This window comes from Notothenia rossii (genome assembly GCF_949606895.1).
Source record: "Notothenia rossii genome assembly, chromosome: 4".
In the NCBI taxonomy this organism is placed as follows: Eukaryota; Metazoa; Chordata; class Actinopteri; order Perciformes; family Nototheniidae; genus Notothenia; species Notothenia rossii.
In genome coordinates, this window is record NC_136902.1 from 3,361,710 (window position 1) to 3,381,432 (window position 19,723).

Consider the following 19,723-nt stretch of genomic DNA (forward strand, 5'->3'; position numbering starts at 1 on the left):
AAATTCTGACTTTTTCTCAAAAAATATGAAGTTTTCTCAAAATTCTGACTTTTTCTTCAAAAATCTGACGTTTTCTCAAAATTCTGACTTTTTCTCCAAAAATATGACGTTTTCTCAAAAAATCTAAAAAATATGACGTTTTCTCAAAAAATCTAAAAAATATGACTTTTTCCAAAATCCTCAAATATGAGTTTTCTCCCCAAAAATATGGCGTTTTCTCTAACATCTAAATTTGTTTGACTTTTTCTGAATACTTACATAAAACATCTCAAAATTCTGACTCTTTCTCAAAACATCTCAACATTCTGACTTTTCCTAAGAAATCTAATAAAATGTGACTTTTTCTCAAACATCTAAAAAATCGGACTTTCTGGATACTTCAAAAATGTTAATAATCACTGGTCCTCGGCTTGAGCTTGAATCTCAGGATCCGTGTATCTGTGATCCTCTCCAGAATGGAAGGAGTCATCACATACAGAGCATCAACTAGTTCCTGAACAGTGTCCTTCACATGCTGATATCCAAGAGAGGGAGTTCCACAGTCACAAGATGGAGGAATAGAAAGCAGTATTCAATGTTTACTTCAGATTAGCTTTACTGAAACGTGTGTATTTCCTTTTTCTTCCCAGGAGCCTCACAGAATTTACCCCTCCATCCCCGCTGATCAGCGCCGACCAATCAGAGTGCTCTCGCTTTTTGACGGCATCGCAACAGGTTGGTTATCTTTTTTTGTCTATGCCTACTATTGAAGAGGAACCCGGAGCTCCAGTCTGAATCCAAATGAGACTTTTCTTTGCGTTGCAGTGCATACAATGTGTGTGTTCTTCCCCACAGGCTACCTGGTGCTCAAAGACCTGGGCTTCAAGCTCGATCGCTACATCGCCTCAGAGATCTGTGAGGACTCCATCGCTGTGGGGCTGATAAAGCACGAGGGAAAGATCGAATACGTCAACGATATTCGGACCATCACCAGGAAACACGTGAGTTCACACTGACCTTATCTAGAGTTGTTTTTATTGCTTGTTCGTGACAAAAAAGTTTTTTAATAGATGTTATTTTTATTCTGGGGGAAAATACAAGTGACTATCTTTGGACATTGAAACACATACTTGGACTTTCAGAAACTGAATGTGATCTTTTTCAATAAGTTCTTACTTATTAAGTGTGTGTGTGGGTGTGTGTGTGTGTGTGTGTGTGTGTGTGTGTGTGTGTGTGTGTGTTGCAGCTGGCTGAGTGGGGTCCGTTTGACCTTCTGATCGGAGGCAGTCCATGCAACGACCTCTCCATGGTCAACCCTCTGAGGAAAGGATTATTCGGTATGTTATTTCTGACGTCTTGGTAGCAGTGCGTGTGGAACAGGAAACAAGTGGTTGCTGATTAATTAATGGAGATTTTTTTTTTATAAATCTGGCAATTTAGGGTATTTGTAGGTAATAAAATAAGTAATTAGAGCCGGGTACGATTATTATTCCCAGATAAAACATTAAAGAAAATAAACAAAATCCTGAGATTGAAGTGCTAGATGAAAGACAATAAACAACATTTTAGAATAAAAGTATTTGAGTATTCTCCAACATTATGAATTCCCTCATGAATTAAAACAAGGTGATTTTTACGAGAACATGTTAATTGATTGGTTATTTTCTTCTCAATAGTTTCAACTCAAGGAAACATTTATTAAAATCTGCAGAGTTATGATAATATGGTGATTCTGGACCTAAATCAGGACTATTTCCCCATTTCCAAATATATATTATTTTACTTTTTTGCTTTTAATCTCAGAGAATTTCTTAGTTTTGTCTTTGATTTATTTTATTTTGTATCTCTCTCTCTCTCTCTCTCTCTCTCTCTCTCTCTCTCTCCCCGTGGTGCAGAGGGAACTGGCCGTCTGTTCTTTGAGTTTTACCGCCTGCTGACGCTCATGAAGCCGAAGGAGGGCGACGACCGCCCGTTCTTCTGGCTGTTTGAGAACGTGGTGTTCATGAGTGGCCACGATAAATCAGACATCTGCAGATTCCTGGAGGTGATTATATTATTTATTATTGTTAGGATAATCTCCCTGGTCCCCAGCTTGAGCTTCAACCTCAGGATCCATGTATCTGTGATCCTCTCCAGAATGGAAGTAGTCATCACATACAGAGCATCAACTAGTTCCTGAACAGTGTCCTTCACATGCTGATATCCAAGAGAGGGAGTTCCACAGTCACAAGATGGAGGAATAGAAAGCAGTATTCAATAGGCGCGTTCACACCGCAGTACTTTTCCCACTTTAGTTCCGAAATTTCGCGTTCACACCAAAAAGAGCCGGAACTAAAATTAGTTCCTGAGAACCTTTCCACCCCCTTTCCCGTCCCTGCTAGAGAGCAGGGACTCTCCTGGGAGAAAAAGGTTCCTGTGTCTGATTGGCTGGGCGGATTGCAAACCACGCCCCGTAAAACTCCCAAAAGGTTTTGTGAAGCCGCCATTTTATTATCCTCGCATTAGCATTATTAGCATTAGCATTAGCCCATCGCACCAACGCAGAGAGACTAACTTATGGCAACACAAAAGAAAACATGGGAGCGGTGGAGATGAGGAGGTGTCAGCGTTCTGGCAATTTACTCTGAGTCCCCAACTCCGGGGACTTCCGGCCGGGGACTCCGGGTGGCAGTATACGCCGTGAAGTGGTTTGCATGCCAGTAAACCCAAAGCAGAAGAAGAAGAAGGGACGTCAGCGGCTTCATTTGCCTAATCCACCCTCAGGGAACTTATTCCGGTGTGAACGCGATCTGTACTTAGTTCATGAGAACTAAAGAGTTCTCAGGAACCTTTGTGGGAAAAGTACTTGGTGTGAAAGCGCCTAATGTTTACTTCAGATTAGCTCCACGTCAGAAATGATCATGCTTGTCATATGTCTCTCTCCATAGAGGCTGAATCATCATGTTAATCACATAGCTATCATATGCCTCAAACAGTCCTGATGCTCTTCTAGGTAATCACACATCCTGTCATGTTCACAGCTACAGTTGATACCTTTGTTATCATGTTACTCTGATGTTAGAAGAGGACTTTCAGGATTTCCCCAACATTTATTTACGGGTGTGTGGCAACTAAACTCCCAACAGTTGCTTATAGACAGAATAACAAGCAATGACAAAATACGCTTTTTGGCTCCTACATGTTGGAAGCATCCTCTCAGTTCAATGGCAGAGTTTGTTAAGCTTTATTTCTTAATATTATCTTCATTTCTTCAGTGTAATCCGATCCTCATCGATGCAGTGAAAGTCAGTCCTGCTCACAGAGCGCGATACTTCTGGGGAAACCTCCCCGGCATGAACAGGTAAATAATTCAAATCAATATTCCCTTTCTTCAGTATATGCTCCTTAAAAACAGTTCTTTAGTTTAAATGCCTTTGTGTGTTTATCTTTAGACCTCTGGCTACGGCTATGGATGATAAAGTCGGCCTGCAGGACTGCTTGGAACGCGGACGCATGGCAATGGTAGGAGCTTAACGTTTCCTGTGTGAGAAAGACGACATGAGATAGTGCTCAATAGATATATTTGGTAACATTTTTGCATTTAAAAGGAGCCATATTCTAGGACTCTTTAAAGTCTCTACTTTAAAGAGTCCTCTCCTGCTGATGTTCAGGTGTATATCAGTATGTAGTGTCTCTACTTTAAAGAGTCCTCTCCTGCTGATGTTCAGGTGTATATCAGTATGTAGTGTCTCTACTTTAAAGAGTCCTCTCCTGCTGATGTTCAGGTGTATATCAGTATGTAGTGTCTCTACTTTAAAGAGTCCTCTCCTGCTGATGTTCAGGGGTATATCAGTATGTAGTGTCTCTACTTTAAAGAGTCCTCTCCTGCTGATGTTCAGGTGTATATCAGTATGTGGTGTCTACTTTAAAGAGTCCTCTCCTGCTGATGTTCAGGTGTATATCAGTATGTAGTGTCTCTACTTTAAAGAGTCCTCTCCTGCTGATGTTCATGTGTATATCAGTATGTAGTGCCTCTACTTTAAAGAGTCCTCTCCTGCTGATGTTCAGGTGTATATCAGTATGTAGTGTCTCTACTTTAAAGAGTCCTCTCCTGCTGATGTTCAGGTGTATATCAGTATGTAGTGTCTCTACTTTAAAGAGTCCTCTCCTGCTGATGTTCAGGTGTATATCAGTATGTAGTGTCTCTACTTTAAAGAGTCCTCTCCTGCTGATGTTCAGGGGTATATCAGTATGTAGTGTCTCTACTTTAAAGAGTCCTCTCCTGCTGATGTTCAGGTGTATATCAGTATGTGGTGTCTACTTTAAAGAGTCCTCTCCTGCTGATGTTCAGGTGTATATCAGTATGTAGTGTCTCTACTTTAAAGAGTCCTCTCCTGCTGATGTTCATGTGTATATCAGTATGTAGTGCCTCTACTTTAAAGAGTCCTCTCCTGCTGATGTTCAGGTGTATATCAGTATGTAGTGTCTCTACTTTAAAGAGTCCTCTCCTGCTGATGTTCAGGTGTATATCAGTATGTAGTGTCTCTACTTTAAAGAGTCCTCTCCTGCTGATGTTCAGGTGTATATCAGTATGTAGTGCCTCTACTTTAAAGAGTCCTCTCCTGCTGATGTTCAGGTGTATATCAGTATGTAGTGTCTCTACTTTAAAGAGTCCTCTCCTGCTGATGTTCAGGTGTATATCAGTATGTAGTGCCTCTACTTTAAAGAGTCCTCTCCTGCTGATGTTCAGGTGTATATCAGTATGTAGTGTCTCTACTTTAAAGAGTCCTCTCCTGCTGATGTTCAGGTGTATATCAGTATGTAGTGCCTCTACTTTAAAGAGTCCTCTCCTGCTGATGTTCAGGTGTATATCAGTATGTAGTGTCTCTACTTTAAAGAGTCCTCTCCTGCTGATGTTCAGGTGTATATCAGTATGTAGTGCCTCTACTTTAAAGAGTCCTCTCCTGCTGATGTTCAGGTGTATATCAGTATGTAGTGTCTCTACTTTAAAGAGTCCTCTCCTGCTGATGTTCAGGTGTATATCAGTATGTAGTGCCTCTACTTTAAAGAGTTCTCTCCTGCTGATGTTCAGGTGTATATCAGTATGTAGTGTCTCTACTTTAAAGAGTCCTCTCCTGCTGATGTTCAGGTGTATATCAGTATGTAGTGCCTCTACTTTAAAGAGTCCTCTCCTGCTGATGTTCAGGTGTATATCAGTATGTAGTGTCTCTACTTTAAAGAGTCCTCTCCTGCTGATGTTCAGGTGTATATCAGTATGTAGTGTCTCTACTTTTTTTCTTTTGCACCGCTCTTAACCCTAACTTTTTATATCAGAGGAGAGCAGGAGACCCGTATTTGTAGAATGTAATATTGTGCATTTAAATGTCCTTCCCATGGCATTCAAGTCGTCTCAGTTAAACTCTGTGCCTCCTGATTCTGATTGTTGTTTCTTCCTGCAGTTTGAAAAGGTCCGCACCATCACAACAAAGTCCAACTCGATCCGGCAGGGGAAGATGGGCCCGCTGCCCGTCACCATGAACGGAAAAGAGGATTACCTGTGGTGCACGGAGATGGAACAGTAAGATATTTTGAAGATGTTTTTATCCTGGGTCTAGTCCTTATATCCAGAGGTGGGAAGTAGTGGAGTACAAATACTTTGTTACTGTACTTAATTACATGTTTCTGGTATCAGTACTTTACTACACTACTTATTTTTCTGACCACTTCTTAATTTCTACTTCTTACATTTTCCAAACAGGCTGGTTCCTTTAGTTTCTGTGTTTGAAATAGGGCTGCCCGATTTGGGGAAATAATCTAATTGTGATTTTTCTGACAGATATTGCGATTCGAATTGCGATATTTGTTTTTAAGCGACCCAGCGTAAGTTTATTATAAAATGCGGCCATATCTCCGGCTAGGAAGGTCGTATAAACGTGCTCCCGTCTCTAGCACCCCCGCAGCCCGAGCTACGAGTGAAAGAACTAAACTTACATGAAACTTCCGTTGAGTTGCTTTAAAGTCAAGCTTCAGTTTAAGACTCACCCTGTGATAGAAACATGTGATGGAGCATTACTAACCTGACTCAGATGGTTCACCAAACCATCTAGGAGAGCTCCATTGGAAGCCATTTGGAAAGGGCAGGCACTTTCAAAAAGACTTGGCAGGTGATTGGATCAATCTGTCTATCACCTGCTATCATGGGCCACTTCTGATTGGTTATCGATGGCTGGTACATGTGGAGCACAGCACTTCTGATTGGTGTGGATGACTGACACACAAGAACAAATTGAAAAAAAATCGCAGGCTTTGCGATTTGATAATCGAATCATTTCAAATCGCAATTTCGATTTAAAATCGATTAATCGTCCAGCCCTAGTTTGAAACACAAAAATACATTTGCTACAGCCCTAATTTCTACGAATCCCTGTTTAATTCTCATTGCCGATCACGTTCTTGACCAATCCGACTTCACGCCACAACCTTCTGACCTGGGGAAGTGGTAAAAAGCTAAACTCATTCCTGCACCATTCACACACTTTTTTCCTAAACACAAAGCAATAAGTAACGACAGTATATTGTCTTCTACTATTAACTAGTAACTACTAAATAATCTCGACCAAGTGTTAAAAAGCTGACTTATTTAGGACTCATTCCTGCACCACAGGTTCAAATATCCTAATTGTGGGAATTGAAAAGAAAAGTGGTTTAAAGATCAAAGATGGGTTCGGGGTAACAGTAAAACAGGAACATGTGTTGTCTGGGGATGCAACATGATTGAAAGAGAAGGATGAAAGGAATATAAAAAGGTTAGAAAAGTGTCAGAAGAACAATAACTTCACAGGAAGACTAGGGGTCAGCGTTTCCGCCAGGGGGGCGTCATTTGACGGATTCAGCTCGGAACGCCCTGAACTCGAGCCAAGGGCGTCCAAAAAATAATAATAATTCGAGAGAAGATCGAGAGTTTTTATCGATTGAAATGACGAAAAGGAAAAAGGACAAGGACATGCCTCTGTTGGAGGGACAAAGGAGTCTGGTGGGATTCTTTTCGCCGCCAGCTAAGCGTGTTCCTGTGACGGAAAGCGTTCTGCCTGCGAACCTTGGCGGGGGGTGCTAGTGGAGCACGCGCGTGAACGTCGGAGCCTCGCAGTGGCGAAACTGAGGCTCCGTGGTGAACTGTGGTAACACGAAGAGCCGGTTAGGAGCCGAAAGATTCCCATCACTGATACGTAGAGAGATAGTATCTATAAGGAACGGCTCAATTCAAAATTCAAGTTGCGTGACACGACGTGACGTCACCCCCCTCCCCCCCCGGGGTGGACACCCTCTCGGCCCTGGTCTGGCAGAAACACTGCTAGGGGTCGAGGAATGTGAGAATTTGGTTTGGGGTATTGTCAAACATCTGGAACAAACTCCCAGAAACCTGCAGGTCCGCTGCAACTCTGACTACCGTAATTTCCGGACTATAAGGCGCACCTGAATATAAGCCGCAGCAGCTAAATTGAATGATGTGTACATATAGAAGCCGCACTGGACTATAAGCCGCAGGTGTTTGAATGTTTCATTACCATATGTAAGGGTTCGTGCACAGAGGGGATTGTCGGGAAAGAGATGGCTGTTTGAGGAAGCTCCCATTTATTAACATTTCAACAAACAAGTTGCATATTTGCATAACGTATTCAAGTGTTAGCATTTAGTGCAATAGTAGCTACAGAACATGTGCTGTGTAAACTGTACTGTATCACATAGCGTTTCAGACACACACACTTTTCAACTTTCAAACTTAAACGGTGCGCTCCCAGCGCACGTACCGGCAGTGATCTACAGCAGTGGTTTTCAACCAGTGGTACGGGGACAAACTGTCTCGCTCTCGTAATGTCTTTCTGTCTTGCTCTCGTTCTGTCTCTCGTACCACTCTCGGTTCCACTTTTACTTTAGCGCGCTACCTGTCTCACTCTTTTCCGGCCTCCAGCTTTTCCTGCTGGAGCCCGCCGCTTAAAGGTGGGGGGCCGGACCGGCCATAGAGCCCATAGAGTTAAAGGTGGTGGACTGTAACCTGTAAAACCCATAGATTTAGGAGGTCCCCTAGTGGCCGATAGCTGTAAAAATCCATAGATTAGCCGCACCGTTATATAAGCCGCAGCGTCGAAAAATGGGAAAAAAGGCGCGGCTTATAGTCCAAAAATTACGGTACTTTCAAATCCAGGCTGAAGACTTTTCTTTTTGCCGCTGCTTTTAATTGAACTATTCACGTCTCACACTGCTCTGTCACTTTGATTCATGTACCTGTTATTCATGTTTTATTATTTTTGCTTTTTAATGTTTCTTATGTGCTTTCATTGTTGTAAAGCACTTTGAATTGCCTTGTGTTGAAAAGTGCTGTATAAATAAACTTGCCGTGCCTCTCACTCAGCCTGTATTTCGATCTTCTTTCCTCCTCCAGGATCTTTGGCTTCCCCAAACACTACACCGATGTGAACAACATGGGTCGAGCTCAGAGGCAGCGAGTGCTCGGGAGATCCTGGAGCGTCCCGGTGATCCGACACCTGTTCGCCCCGCTGAAGGACTACTTTGAATGTGAACAACAACTGTAAACAACAACTGTAAACAACAACTGTGAACAACAACTGTGAACAGATGATCCTGCCTTACAAACACCACGGTATTCAATCTGTCCTGATTCACGGTTCGACTTTTAGACGTGTTTTTCTTATCGTTTTTATCCGCTCTCACCAGCATGCACCGACACTTCCTCCTCTCGTGCGTTGATCAAACTATAATCTACTCCTGAAGCACGAGGCGAGATTAACGGGGGGTTAACTATCTTTCTTTTGGGCTAATCTCAGGTTATCTGTTGTGACAAAGATGGCCGATCAGCTCAGGTGTAAAAAGTATTAATTCCTACAGGAAACACAAGCAGTTAAGACATTCGTTTTGCCTACCGTTATAATAAATAATCAGGATTAATAAGTCAGAGCTTTACTTCTATCCATTATTGTTGGTTCATCATTAGAAAAAAGCCATAGTAATACTTATTAATAGCCTTCATTTCCATATGCAGGAATCCTGAAGTCAAATGGAAGACCTTTTTTGAGACCCTTTCCATACATTTTGAGACCTCATCTCCACTTGGAGTTCTAACCGGTTACCTTGGCGACACACTTTACCTCACATTGACTATATACAGTATTGATTGTCCTTCCTCCTTATCTTCCAACCATTTGGACGCAAACTTGCATTTCCCCATAACGATGTTTTTTAACAACCGGTGTAAAAGGACCTTCTCGCGCTATCAAGAGCCGCGTTCACACCGGACTACTTTTCCCACTTTAGTTCTGATATAGTTCCGAAATGTCGCGTTCACACCAAAAAGAGCCGGAACTCAAATGAGTTCATGAGAACCTTTTTATCCCCTTTTCCGTCCCTGCTAGAGAGCAGGGACTCTCATGCGGCTCTCTTGTGAGAAAAGAGCTATATTTCTGATTGGCTGGGCGGATTGCAAACCACGCCCCCTAAAACTCAAAAAAAGTGTTGTGAAGCCACCATTTTATAATCCTCGCGTTAGCATTATTAGCATTAGCATTAGCCCAGCGCAGAAATGCAGAGAGACTAACTTATGGCAACACAAAATAAAACATGGGAGCGGTGGAGATGAGGAGGTGACGGCGATTTACTCGGAAAGCTTCAGTAGAAGCTGCTGCCAGTCCCCAACTCCGGGGACTTCCGGCCAGTGACGTCAGCGGCTTCATTTGCCTAATCCTTCCCCAGGGACTTATTCCGGTGTGAACGTGATCTGTACTTAGTTCATCAGAACTAAAGAGTTCTGATGAACTAAGTTCTCATGAACCTTTGTGGGAAAAGTACTGCAATGTGAAAGCGCCTAATCAGTGAGCGTGCGATCTCCTGTTCAGATGACGTCAAACCCAACGGGATGCCATAAATAAAGTACACAGAATCACACTACACACCTACGCAATGATTACATTCAGGCAGACTGTAGAATACAACCTCTCTGGACAATTCATATACTTATTGAAAACAAGCTACACAATGTAATACCTTGGAAAATGCCGTTTAATACTTTTTAGAACTTTTTAATAGCCTTCGTTTTCAACTTTTAATGCTTTTTAAGACCCCGCGTACACCTTGCCTTTACCATATCCATATTTGGACATTATCCATAATATTTCTACAAGGGCTGTACCAAATATTCTAAGGTTTCACAAAATTAGGAACAAAATATCAATCAGATTATGTACGTTTCTGCAGCCCTGTTATCATAGTAGGAACTTGTGTAACCTTCAATTCTTCATTCATAGCTGGATATTTGGATGATAAATGAACATTTCAATGTGCTTAATGTGTCTGTGCAGATACAGATAAGACACTAATATCATTTCAATCAGGAGAGACGGTTTTGATGTAGGAATACATATTTGTTGCCAGGAATACACAAATTAATGTAATGGAGTTTTGGCGATTAGGCCCCGTTGTGCAGCAGTATCATTCGGGAGTGGAGAACCAAAGGTTTAGCGGAGCGCTGTGATAGGCTTGTGAGAATAAAGCGAAGTGATTGGTTAATCTGGGGAGTGACGCCCCCGATCAGTTATTGAGAGCAGATAGAGTAGTAACATCGTCATCGTAAATGAATGAGTAAAGACGGTCTTCCTGGTTGAACTTGCGCTGAGCTTCATTTGTTGACATTTAGCCTTTTAAAAAAAAAAACATTTTCGTTAAATAACATTTTTTTAAAAGCTTGTAATGTTAAAGTAGGAACTTGTGTTACCATTCATAGCTGGTTATTTGGATTATAAATTAACATTTAAATGCTGCCGATCACGTTATATACATATAATATATATTTTGTGTTTATCTGTTATTCAGCATCATTTTTAATGCCGTTGATCTCGCTCTGTGCTTCAGGCTCTACCTCAGCATCCATCAGTCAGTATTTCTGTATTTTTACTGTAATATTTTACCAGATTTTGATCCAAACATGTTCATTGTCAGCTGATTTTTGTATACGTTTTATGCAAATGACATTCATCTCTCTGTGGTTCTTTACAGAATCACTCACTGGTTGGTGCTAAACTCTTATTGTCCTCCATTATTCTATTATGTCTGCTTTTAATACCAAAAAGATGTTCTGTCTAATCATGGAGAACAAACCAAGAAGTGTTAAAGAGCTTTTTTATTAAAGTGAATATTAAAGACCAGCTCGGTTCCACCTCAGGAACAAACCATTTCTACTGGAAGATACCAACTAATACAGTCATGTGTCTCTTTTAGTTTTTTTGAAGCCATTTGGCACGATTGATTTTGTTTTAGATAAAAAGGATGAAATGTAAAAATAAAAAAATGAAATAAAAATGAGGAAAAATAATGAATAAAATCTCATTAAAAAAAATTATATTAGTTTCATTTTTAGAAGTAGAGAAACACCAGCAGCTACTGTTATAAAAGAAGATAATTGAAATAACAATGAACGCATTTATCGTGACCTCTTACGTTCAGTTTTCAGTCATTTTTGGCGTTAAATTAACCAACAATGTGTAAAACTACAAAATATATGGCTCCAATATGTCTATGCTCGTTGGACAGCATGAAGACATCTGATGCACATTTGTTATTAAAGTAGAATTCCAACATACTTTGACTATTTGCAGCTCTGATATAAACAAAGTAGGAGCTTCTTTAGGGCTGTGGTGATTGTTCGAAGCCTTATTCGTGCTGAGAATTACAATTGAATGTTGATTTAAATGCATAAAAAAAATAATTGGATCCCCTGAATGCCTTACATTCAAAATTTAGGATTTTGATATGATGACAGTCCTTTATAGAAGCTTGGAATGTGAAATCCAAAGCCTTAATCTTCATTTAATCCCATAGTAACGTTTATCTAACAAAAAATAACACTGATATGGTCTTTAAATCTCAGTGAGAAATACAACATGTGTGTTTTAACTATCTAAAAGTCTTTTTTTAGCCTTATAATGAACTCTTAAATCATCAACAGTGTTGCTCATCTGTGCCTGATTTAGGGTTTTAATGTCACTTGTGTTTTTGTCGTTATATTAAGATATTTGTGCTGCCTGCAGTGTGAATCTGGGATTTCCCCTGCAATGTTTTCAACATTTTAACTGGAGTCAAATCATATTTCTGAGTCTCTTTTTACCTCATTCTTTTGGGTGTTTTTATTCCTGATGGTGCTAAGCTAACGGTGCTAAGCTAGCGGCGCTAAGCTAGCGGCGCTAAGCTAACGGCGCTAAGCTAGCGGCGCTAAGCTAACGGTGCTAAGCTAGCGGCGCTAACCTTGCATGTACAGTTTGTTTTTTAATGGGCCGCAGCTCAAACTGAATTTCTTGTAGTCTGTTGTTGTTTTTCTGTGTGTTTTTTTTATTTTTTATGAAATGACAAAGTGATATCAGTAAATATTAGTGTGATGTAAACAAATTGATGATTAAAAAGTGCAAGAGGGATTTTCATGGGATCTGTTTCCTTTTCAGGACTTTATTGTTTTTACTGTGACTAATTAAACTCATAAATGCAAGATGGAGTTCCCCCAGATGTCTATTCTTATTTTTCTTGATCATATTGTTAATGGAGTTAATTAACAAGTGCAATGTCATGATTCCACCACAAGAGGGCGCCGTTGTGCTGCAGTATATCATTGTGTCATCTTCCGGTGGATCCGGGGTGTTTCTTAATGTCGAGGAAGGCTGCTCCAGAGCCACTATTTCAAGCATACTACTTCATCGAGTGCCGCCAAAAGACTGTTCCAATGTCCAGCATATTTGGAATTCTACCGAGTCCGGCGTACTTCGTAGCGAGACATTTCAAGGCTGCACATGTGTAGACTCCACGGTCTTAAAATCCCCACAATGCTTTGCGCACTGACCAATTTCCAAATCTTTGGCGGAAATCACGCTCCATTTAAGGCGGGACCTCGCATATGACGCACACCTGTTAGCCTGCTCCACAATTCTTCATTTTCCGAGGCTAGGAAGGATTCTTGCCTCGCTTCTGAAGCAAGTGACTCGGAAGACATGTGCTACCAAGCAAGCGTCCTCAACATTGAGAAACACCCCGAGTCACACCAAGCCCCCAGGAAGTGCGCCGGACTCTGATGAAAATATTCATCGTGTCCAAACGGCGGTAGTAAAATGTCTGTATCAGTCCGTGACGTCACTGGGCCCAGAAAGACTTTTCCCCATTGACTAACATGGGGAAAGAGACGTCTGTAAATCAGCGGATACTTTTTTTTTAAACTAAATAAACTACCCAGTATGAACTATGTTATTGCCCTTATTAGAATCATTCGGTCCTTAAAGTTGTAAAATGCACTAAAAGCCGAATCTAGATTTATTTTCTGTCTCCATTCATTCTACTGAGCCGAGAGTGGGAGCTCCGGGGGCGGGGCTTAAGGGGCGCATGCTCTGTGAGCGCACATACAGGTTCTTCTGCCCTAACAGCTAGGCGTGATGGGTAACCTGTGACATTTTGCTCTGTCAAAAGTGCCTTCCTGCGCCAATAAGCGGCTCTCATAGGAAAGAACAAGACCCCGCCTCTGACGCTGTATCCAGTTCTTAGTATACATCCATGGGTCACACCTGCATGTGTTTAAGATGGAGGCGTGATTGAAGGAGAACACGTTTGTTTGAAGCGTCTAACGGGTCATTTGGTCTCTGAATACTCATCTTGTGTGCCTTTGTCATTTTATTTGCTTTATTTTCTCTTCAATGTAGAAATGTAAGGTTGCTTGAGACAGAAACACTCGTGTAAAATACAAATGGAAAGTAGAAGCTCAATTATTAGTCGGTAAATAATTATTCTGAGGTGACACCTGGTAACTGATCTTTATTTACAATATTTACATGTCATTGAGTCGGAAAAGTTCACGCTTCATAACAAAAATACAGATTTTAAAGTTCAAAGTCACTCAAACTGTTTACGGCTCCCAGGGTTTGAGCCTCCTCTCCATCTGAGAGGCAGTGGGACTCTTGTTCGTTGGTTTTATTTCCAGTTTGGCGGCTCCGGGCACTTCCTGTCCCGCCTGAACGAATCGCATCACCTCGGCAAAGGAGAGCTGCTTCTCCTCCGTCTCTCCAGATGCTTCTGTGGATCTTTCTCTTGGTTCTGCAGATGTTCCTGTAGGTTCTCCAGATGTTCCTGTAGGTTCTCCAGATGTTCCTGTAGTAGATGTTCCTGTAGGTTCTCCAGATGTTTCTCCTGATGTTCCTGCAGATGTTCCTCCTCTCTGTTCCTCCCTGTTCTCAGAGTCCTGGTGTTTCCTCCACTCTCTGTATCTCGTCCGGTCGATGGGCTCCACACACCTGCAGACAAGCATCACCTTTAGTCAGGGTGTGTGTGTGTGTGTGTGTGTGTGTGTGTGTGTGTGTGTGTGTGTGTGTGTGTGTGTGTGTGTGTGTGTGTGTGTGTGGTCTTTTTTCTCTATAGTTATGTCCTTAAATGTTGCATTGCCTCACCTCTCATTTGTTATATTTTATATTGTTGAGCACCAAACACCAAGGTAGATTCCTTACAAGTGAAGAAATCTGAATGTATGAAGTAACTGAAGCAGTAATATATATATATATACAGTAATTAAGACAGTACTATACATGTGTACTTATTGGCAGTGCTTTAGTAGATGCAGGTATTTCCTCTCAGGCGCTGAACAGCTTCTCCTCTGCAGTTTTCATTGTTATTGTAGTTTCCTTCTCGATAGTTAAGTTCTTAAATGTTGCGTTACTTTGCCTCTTATATTTTAGATTTGTATATATATGTTATGCACCAATCACCAAGGTAGATGAAGGATTTAAATACATTTTAGCCAATAGATAAATACAGTGCTGTACGTGTGTCCTTAGAGAGAGTACTCGCAGGTGTTTCCTACCTGTTGTAGAAGAAGAGTTTCAGCTGCAGCAGTTTCTCCTCTAAGCAGGTTTTATTTAAATCCTTTAGTCCCTCCTGAAACCTCTGATCAGACTCAAAGTCAAACGAGTGAAACCTCAGGAAAACCGGCTCCATTTAATCTGTGAATAACTTTAATATATGTGATAATACTTCATCAGAATCCGGTGTCTGTGTGCAGCAGCCTGGCTCTGTTGTCATTCCGCTCTGACAAACGTTTTAAAGCAGGAAAACAAGAGGAGATAAAAGTATACAGCGCCCCCTGCCGGGCGGGAGTGTAATCACACCCTTTATTTTAATTTAAAAATAAATGTCGTTTAAAAATGGTATTTCTTGATCGTGGAATATATTTAAAAACACACACAAAAATTGAAATATGTTCTCTTTTAGTTTCAGGACTCATAATAAAGTTTGCATGTTAAAAAACTGAATTAAAACCGTTTGTCACCCGTTGTTGGTAACTTTTGAATTTTTCTTATTCTTTAAATGCAAGTAGTATTTCTCAGAGGTTGCGCAATTTAAGTTATTCTTTAATAGTTTAATTATTGGTTTTCAGTTTGCAAAATGCACTAAATTAACCAGTTATATAAAAGAAAGCAAACATTTCCCCCTTTCTGCTCTCCTTTTTACCCATTTTTTATTAAAAACATCTATTGTATATAATTGAGTCTACACAAAAAAAGAACACATAAAATAATGATAACAATATAAATAACGTTTTTCAATGTGCAAGATCATAATGCTAAAAATCTAAACTAATTATATTGACTTAGTGTTGGAATTAAATGTAGGCATTTTCTTATAATGCCACGATTTTATAATCCACTTTTAATCAGAAATACTTTTACATTTAATTTCATTTAGAGGACGCTTGTATCCAAATCAACTCACAATAGAGTATAGGAGGATAACGTTTTGATATGTGTACCCCTCCCCCTCTATTAAAATAAAGAAGTAACAAAGACAATTGAAATAATGATACATAATTATTTTGCATTAAAATACAAAATAAAACGGGAATCAGGGTGTTCCATTCGAAGTGTGTGTGTGTGTGTGTGTGTGGCAGAAACTCGACACTGTGTTATTGTGTGACAGACAGCTGCTGCCAGGCGCCACCCAAAGATATTTCATCAGACATTTTGAAGGTGAAGGCCAGAGGATCCCTGACATTTAGTTATCCATCCACGATGAAGATGAATAACGTCACAGTTCATCCTGTTAATCAGATGTTAAATGTTTATTCAATAAATACACGAGGTTACTCCCTATGAAATACTACAAGGATAATATAAAGTACATTTGCAGTTTACAATATAAGTGCAAAAGCAGTTTTCGAAAAAGTGAAAACACTGTGTTATGCATTGCCATTGAAGATTTGTCCATTTGTAAAGAGATACAAGTAGAAATTGCACCAAAACAAAACATAAATACTGAGATAAAATTCCTAAAACATCCCACGCAGTTCCACCGTCCTGAGAAAAGCAGGTTTACATTTTGATATTATATTTAAATTTCCTTCCCGCTCTCAGTTTTCCAGAAGTTTCCGTGTTTCTCATTCAGTCAGCGGCGACGCTCGATGGCGGGGAGAATCTCTGTCTCTGCAGTTTGTTCTGACTCAAAGTTTGTTTCTGAGACGAGCGGGACGGACGAGCGAAGCAGAAAGTCAACGAGCCGCCGGAGCTGCAGTCATAGTTCCCCTCCTGGTCAGAAAGAAATATATTAAACAGATGTTTTCATAAAGTTTTGATGTTCACAAACATTGTCCCCAATGCTAAGCTAAAGGTGGCTAATGTTGGTCTATAAAGGAACAACAGCACGGTCACATGACTTCACGTCACCACCGCTAAGCTAAAGGTGGCTAATGTTGGGCTATAAAGGAACTACAGCACGGTCACATGACTTCACGTCACCACCGCTAAGCTAAAGGTGGCTAATGTTGGGCTATAAAGGAACTACAGCACGGTCACATGACTTCACGTCACCACCGCTAAGCTAAAGGAGGCTAATGTTGGGCTATAAAGGACCTACAGCACGGTCACATGACTTCACGTCACCACCGCTAAGCTAAAGGAGGCTAATGTTGGGCTATAAAGGAACTACAGCACGGTCACATGACTTCACGTCACCACCGCTAAGCTAAAGGCGGCTAATGTTGGGCTATAAAGGAACTAAAGCACGGTCACATGACTTCACGTCACCACCGCTAAGCTAAAGGAGGCTAATGTTGGGCTATAAAGGAACTACAGCACGGTCACATGACTTCACGTCACCACCGCTAAGCTAAAGGCGGCTAATGTTGGGCTATAAAGGAACTAAAGCACGGTCACATGACTTCACGTCACCACCGCTAAGCTAAAGGAGGCTAATGTTGGGCTATAAAGGAACTACAGCACGGTCACATGACTTCACGTCACCACCGCTAAGCTAAAGGTGGCTAATGTTGGGCTATAAAGGAACTACAGCACGGTCACATGACTTCAGGTCACCACCGCTAAGCTAAAGGAGGCTAACGTTGGGCTATAAAGGAACTACAGCACGGTCACATGACTTCACGTCACCACCGCTAAGCTAAAGGTGGCTAATGTTGGGCTATAAAGGAACTACAGCACGGTCACATGACTTCAGGTCACCACCGCTAAGCTAAAGGAGGCTAATGTTGGGCTATAAAGGAACTACAGCACGGTCACATGACTTCACGTCACCACCGCTAAGCTAAATGTTGGGCTATAAAGGAACTACAGCACGGTCACATGACTTCACGTCACCACCGCTAAGCTAAAGGTGGCTAATGTTGGGCTATAAAGAAACTACAGCACGGTCACATGACTTCACGTCACCACCGCTAAGCTAAAGGTGGCTAACGTTGGGCTATAAAGGAACTACAGCACGGAAAATGACTGTTTTGCTCACCTCTGAAGTTCCGGTGCTTGGACTCTGTCGGACGCCGGGGTTTATCCCGCCACTTTTCTCTTCTCGCTGCTTCATGAACCTCTGGTTGACGATCCGGGTCACGCTGTCGTTCCTGTGCAGCGAGGCGGCGGCTGGAGGCCTCGTTGGGATCCTCTCCAGGTTTTTCAACCCGGTCTTCGTCTTCTGCGCTAACCCTGGCACCGGTTTCTCCACCCGGCCGCTCACCCTGCGCAGGAACTCCGTCACCATGCCGTACCTGCAGAGGTGGGAAGTAGTGGAGTACAAATACTTTGTTACTGTACTTAAGTACATTTTTCTGGAATCAGTACTTTACTCCACTACTTATTTTTCTGAAGACTTTTTACTTTTACTTCTTACATTTTGAACCCAAATACCTGTACTTTCTACTTCTTACATGTTGAACACAAATACCTGTACTTTCTACTTCTTACATGTTGAACTCAAATACCTGTACTTTCTACTTCTTACATTTAGAACACAAATACCTGTACTTTCTACTTCTCACATGTTGAACACAAATACCTGTACTTTCTACTTCTTACATGTTGAACACAAATACCTGTACTTTCTACTTCTTACATGTTGAACACAAATACCTGTACTTTCTACTTCTTACATGTTGAACACAAATACCTGTACTTTCTACTTCTTACATGTTGAACTCAAATACCTGTACTTTCTACTTCTCTCATTTCCCAAACAGGCTGGTTCCTTTAGTCTGAATGTGTGTTTGGTGGCGTGATCATTATTATTTAGAGTCATTGCGTGCCTATTGATTTGAACACGATCCGTGTATCCATCATTTCCTGGTCTTCTCTAAAGAAGAGGGACCAATGAAAACGTTGTCATGTTGCCGTTGGTCACCATGGAAACATTCATTAGCTAACAATGACATTATTGTTCTATTAATATAAAGGGAGGTCAGGTACTCTTTAAAACAGCTGCTAGTTATGGGTACTTTTTACTGAAGGACATTTCGAAGCCTCTTTACTTTCACTTGAGTAAAGAAGTTTAGTCAGTACTTCTGCTTTCACCAGAGTATTTTTAAACACGAGTATCTGTACTTCTACTTGAGTGAAGGATGTGTGTACTTTTGCCATCTCTGCGTACCTGTTACCGGCTGCAGGTTTAGTGGGAGGCTTGGCCCCGGGGTTATTTCCTGATGCAGGTTTTTGTCTGGTCCACGTGAGGCTGGTGTTGCTTTGCGAGTTGGGGCTCCACAGGCCTCGATCTCTGGACGAAGTAGACGAGGAGTTGGCGGAAGAAGACACTCCGGATGTAGAGTGTCTCCGGTAGAGTTTTGGCGAAGAGGACGATGCGGTGGATCTGATTCTTCCCGGGACTCCATCCAACGAGGTGGAGATGTGGTTCGATCGGTTGGAGACCAGAGAGGAGCTCAGGCCTCGAGTCGGACTCCTAACGCTAACCACACCCTCCGTCTGCAGAGCGACGCTCACCATCTTCGGCTTCTTGGTCGTCTGAGTGCCGGAACAAGCAACATCGACCTCCTGGTACTGAGCCTTCCTATCCGACCTCCAACCTGCCGTCATCTCCTTCATGTCGTCGCTGAGGTTCGAGCACCAGGGCGAGATGGAGGTCACGGACTCGGGGTTGTGCTTCAGCTGAGCCTGATGGACCCTTCGTGCCGACGGCGGGCTGAAGTAGATGCGTTGAGTCGACTTTTCCGGGGCGGTGTGGCTTCTCCCCGCAGATATCTCCTCGAGGTCAAAGTCTGGGAAGCTACGCGGCATGATGAGGTGATCCCAAGTCTTCACGGGGTTTTCACGGTCCAGCTGCTCGGCATCCGGACTTAGATAACACCAGTTCTTCTTCTTCTTGCAGCCGTGTGGAGTAAACGGACGCCTGAGTCTTTTAGAGATGCAGGTTCTGTGAAAAAAACACGAATGGATCAGAACTGGAGGAC

General features: G+C 41.8%; 3 protein-coding genes across 8 annotated transcripts in view; 1 reads left to right on the plus strand and 2 right to left on the minus strand.

Annotated features, from left to right (window-relative positions):
• Positions 1–12,505, plus strand: part of dnmt3ba (DNA (cytosine-5-)-methyltransferase 3 beta, duplicate a) — a 38,179-nt gene extending 25,674 nt beyond the window's left edge. Inside the window, exons 21-29 of one of the 2 annotated variants that reach the window (XR_013807420.1) lie at positions 630–714; positions 835–980; positions 1,226–1,316; positions 1,875–2,023; positions 3,234–3,319; positions 3,411–3,480; positions 5,418–5,536; positions 8,399–10,369; positions 10,402–12,505. Coding sequence is in view for 1 of the 2 variants with exons in the window: in XM_079677232.1 (XP_079533358.1) it covers positions 630–714; positions 835–980; positions 1,226–1,316; positions 1,875–2,023; positions 3,234–3,319; positions 3,411–3,480; positions 5,418–5,536; positions 8,399–8,549 (897 nt within the window). In the remaining variant the exon portion in view is untranslated. Of the gene's footprint in view, positions 1–629; positions 715–834; positions 981–1,225; positions 1,317–1,874; positions 2,024–3,233; positions 3,320–3,410; positions 3,481–5,417; positions 5,537–8,398 lie in introns of both variants that reach the window. The other variant, XM_079677232.1, reaches the window with a different exon arrangement.
• Positions 12,506–13,792: 1,287 nt separating this feature from the next.
• On the minus strand, positions 13,793–15,070 carry LOC307035305 (uncharacterized protein). Of its 3 annotated transcripts, none has more exons than XM_079674446.1 (3): positions 14,852–15,070; positions 14,197–14,288; positions 13,793–14,136 (listed from the first exon to the last, which is right to left on the minus strand). In XM_079674446.1, exons 1-3 carry the CDS (start codon positions 14,983–14,985, stop codon positions 13,904–13,906), a joined length of 459 nt encoding a protein of 152 aa, XP_079530572.1. In that variant the 5' UTR covers positions 14,986–15,070; the 3' UTR covers positions 13,793–13,903. The 3 variants fall into 3 exon arrangements, with proteins under 3 accessions (XP_079530572.1, XP_079530571.1, XP_079530570.1); XM_079674445.1 differs by having other exon boundaries at positions 13,793–14,138; positions 14,187–14,288; XM_079674444.1 differs by having other exon boundaries at positions 13,793–14,288.
• Positions 15,071–16,090: 1,020 nt separating this feature from the next.
• LOC307038210 (uncharacterized protein) overlaps positions 16,091–19,723 on the minus strand; it is a 28,217-nt gene continuing 24,584 nt past the window's right edge. For all 3 annotated transcript variants that reach the window (XM_079679536.1, XM_079679537.1, XM_079679538.1), the window contains exons 8-10: positions 18,910–19,686; positions 17,779–18,034; positions 16,091–16,568 (exon numbers count right to left, since the gene is read on the minus strand). In XM_079679536.1, the coding sequence (XP_079535662.1) occupies positions 16,425–16,568; positions 17,779–18,034; positions 18,910–19,686 (1,177 nt within the window). In that variant the 3' untranslated portion in view covers positions 16,091–16,424. The remainder of the gene's footprint in view (positions 16,569–17,778; positions 18,035–18,909; positions 19,687–19,723) is intronic.